A 2,298-nucleotide genomic window follows, 5' to 3' on the forward strand; every position below is an offset into this window, starting at 1 on the left:
CTGCCATCAAGATAAATAGAATCGGAGATAGTGGATCACCTTGTCTAATACCTTGTGAGGAAGAGAAAAAACCAGTTGGAGAACCATTAATAATGATTGAGAACCATGCTTCAGATATACATGCTTTTACCCATTTACACCACGCAGCAAAGAAACCAAACTTGTCCAAAACTTTGAATAAAAAGTCCCAACGAAGTCTATCATATGCTTTCATCATATCTAACTTAATAACAAAATTTTGAGTTTGGTGAGTCTTAATGGAATGTAGAGCTTCATGTGCCACCAAGGCACCTTCCAATGCTTCCCTTCCTGGCACAAAACCCGCATGCTCCAGAGAAATAAGATTAGGAATTAATTTCTTCAATTTGAGGTAAATAGCTTTAGTAAAGATTTTGTAGATCACATTGCACAATGAAATGGGTCTAAAATCAACAAACGTCTTAGGGTCTTTGACCTTAGGAATAAGGGCAATATTAGTGGTATTAAAATTACAAAGCATGGCTTTACTCTTCCTTGATTCCTCCAGTGCTGCCAAGAGGTCCCAACAAATAAAAATCCAACATCTTTGAAAAAAAAGGGTTGAGAACCCATCATGCCCTGGGGATTTATCCGAAGAAATGGAAAACACGACAGTATGGAGTTCCACTATAGTGAATGGGGCCATCAACATGCAATTATCCTGAGCTGTAACTAGAGTTGGGATATTGTTCAATAACTCTTCTTGTTGTTGATGTGAGGGAACATCAGCCTCCTGAGGGTCTAATAAATTTTTAAAAAATTTAACACCTTCCTGTTGAATACCTTCAAAAGTAAGAATAGAATTGCCTGAATCTGAATCTTTGATAGAGAATATAGTTCTTGAAGCCTGCTTTTGTTTTGCAATAGCATGAAAAAATTTGGTACTTTTGTCCCCCTCTTGTAGCCAAAGCTCTCGTGATTTTTGTCTCCAATAAGCCTCTTCTCATGAACAAAGTTCCTCCCACTCTTCTTGTAGATGTTTTTGTTGCAAAAAGGTATCACTATCCAAACCATGATGAATGACATGATTGTTAATCTAATAAAGTTTTTGCTTGACCACCTCTTTCTCAAAGAAAACATTTTTGAAAACAAATTTATTCCATTTTTTTATCTGAGTCTTCATATGTTTGAGTTTTGACCAAAACTGATACATCTTGATGCCCATAACACGTGGAGCATTTAACCACCACTCCCTCAATAAAAGATGAAATTGGGGATGTCTAAACCACATTCATTCAAACTTGAAAGATGGCCTGTGATTGTGATAAGCCAAAGAAGGAAGATTTATTAACAACTCAATTGGGAAGTGGTCAGAGCCTAGGAAGGACAAAATAGCTGAAGAAATACTATAATTTTGAATTCTCCATAACTGAGATATCAGAAATCTATCAAGCCTCTCAGCTATCTGATGGAAACCCATTTGCTTATTAGTCCAAGTATAACCACCTGAATAAGGAATCAAATCTAAGAAATCATTATCCAAAAGGAAAGAGGAGAAGTCTTGAACGGTCTTAGCTGGAGGGCAAATACCTCCAATTTTTTCATCCGCATTGAGAATAGCATTAAAATCACCACCCATGATAACATTTAGGACCTGGATACTCTGAATAACACCTGTTAAAGTTTTCCATAGCCTTCTCTTATCATCTGTAGCAGAGGGACCATACACATTAAAAAGATGAAAAGAAAGTTGGAAATGTTGGACTTTTATCAATTGCCAATTTGCTTGCTGTTGGATCAACTAGACTTGCACTATCTTAGGATTCCACAAGATGCCAAGACCCCTTGAAGCACCCATTCCCTGCACATGAACAGAGCACCAACCCTTTCAAGTCATAATTGATTTTTTGTAATTTCCCTGCGATAACTTGGTTTCCTGTAACATAATAATATCTGCCTTCGAAGAATCAAGCTGTTTCTTGATTCTTTGTCTCTTGTCAGAGGCATTAATGCCTCTGACATTCCACGAAATAATCTTCATCTTTGAGAAGGAGAGACTTTTGCTCTCCTTGTCGAACGTGTCAAGATAGAAAAATTTCCATCAAGAGTGGATTGAAAGCCTGCTTCTACCTCCTCTCTTGTTATCACCCTATTAGATTTTCTGCCTCACTTTAGGTATCTTTTTTGGTGTCAAATTGACTGCGGCTGATTGTGAAAGAGACAAAGTTTGAGAATGGTCAAAGCATCTATCAATGCCAAGATCAACCTCAATTCCCACTGAATCTGAAGACTCCTTATCTCCCTGGAATTTCTGAAGATCTTGTGAACATAACTCATCTT

At 37.3% G+C, this 2,298-nt stretch overlaps 1 protein-coding gene across 1 annotated transcript; it reads right to left on the minus strand.

The window, feature by feature from the left end:
• Positions 1 to 1,249: 1,249 nt before the first annotated feature.
• Positions 1,250 to 1,999, minus strand: LOC149568533 (uncharacterized). The gene is made up of 3 exons (XM_089816741.1): positions 1,916 to 1,999; positions 1,813 to 1,819; positions 1,250 to 1,665 (listed from the first exon to the last, which is right to left on the minus strand). Exons 1-3 carry the CDS (start codon positions 1,997 to 1,999, stop codon positions 1,250 to 1,252), a joined length of 507 nt encoding a protein of 168 aa, XP_089672867.1.
• Between the last annotated feature and the right edge of the window lie 299 nt (positions 2,000 to 2,298).

The sequence above is a fragment of the Cupressus sempervirens genome, chromosome 3, assembly GCF_028749045.1.
Source record: "Cupressus sempervirens isolate cs-2001-9-10 chromosome 3, ASM2874904v1, whole genome shotgun sequence".
NCBI lineage: Eukaryota > Viridiplantae > Streptophyta > Pinopsida > Cupressales > Cupressaceae > Cupressus > Cupressus sempervirens.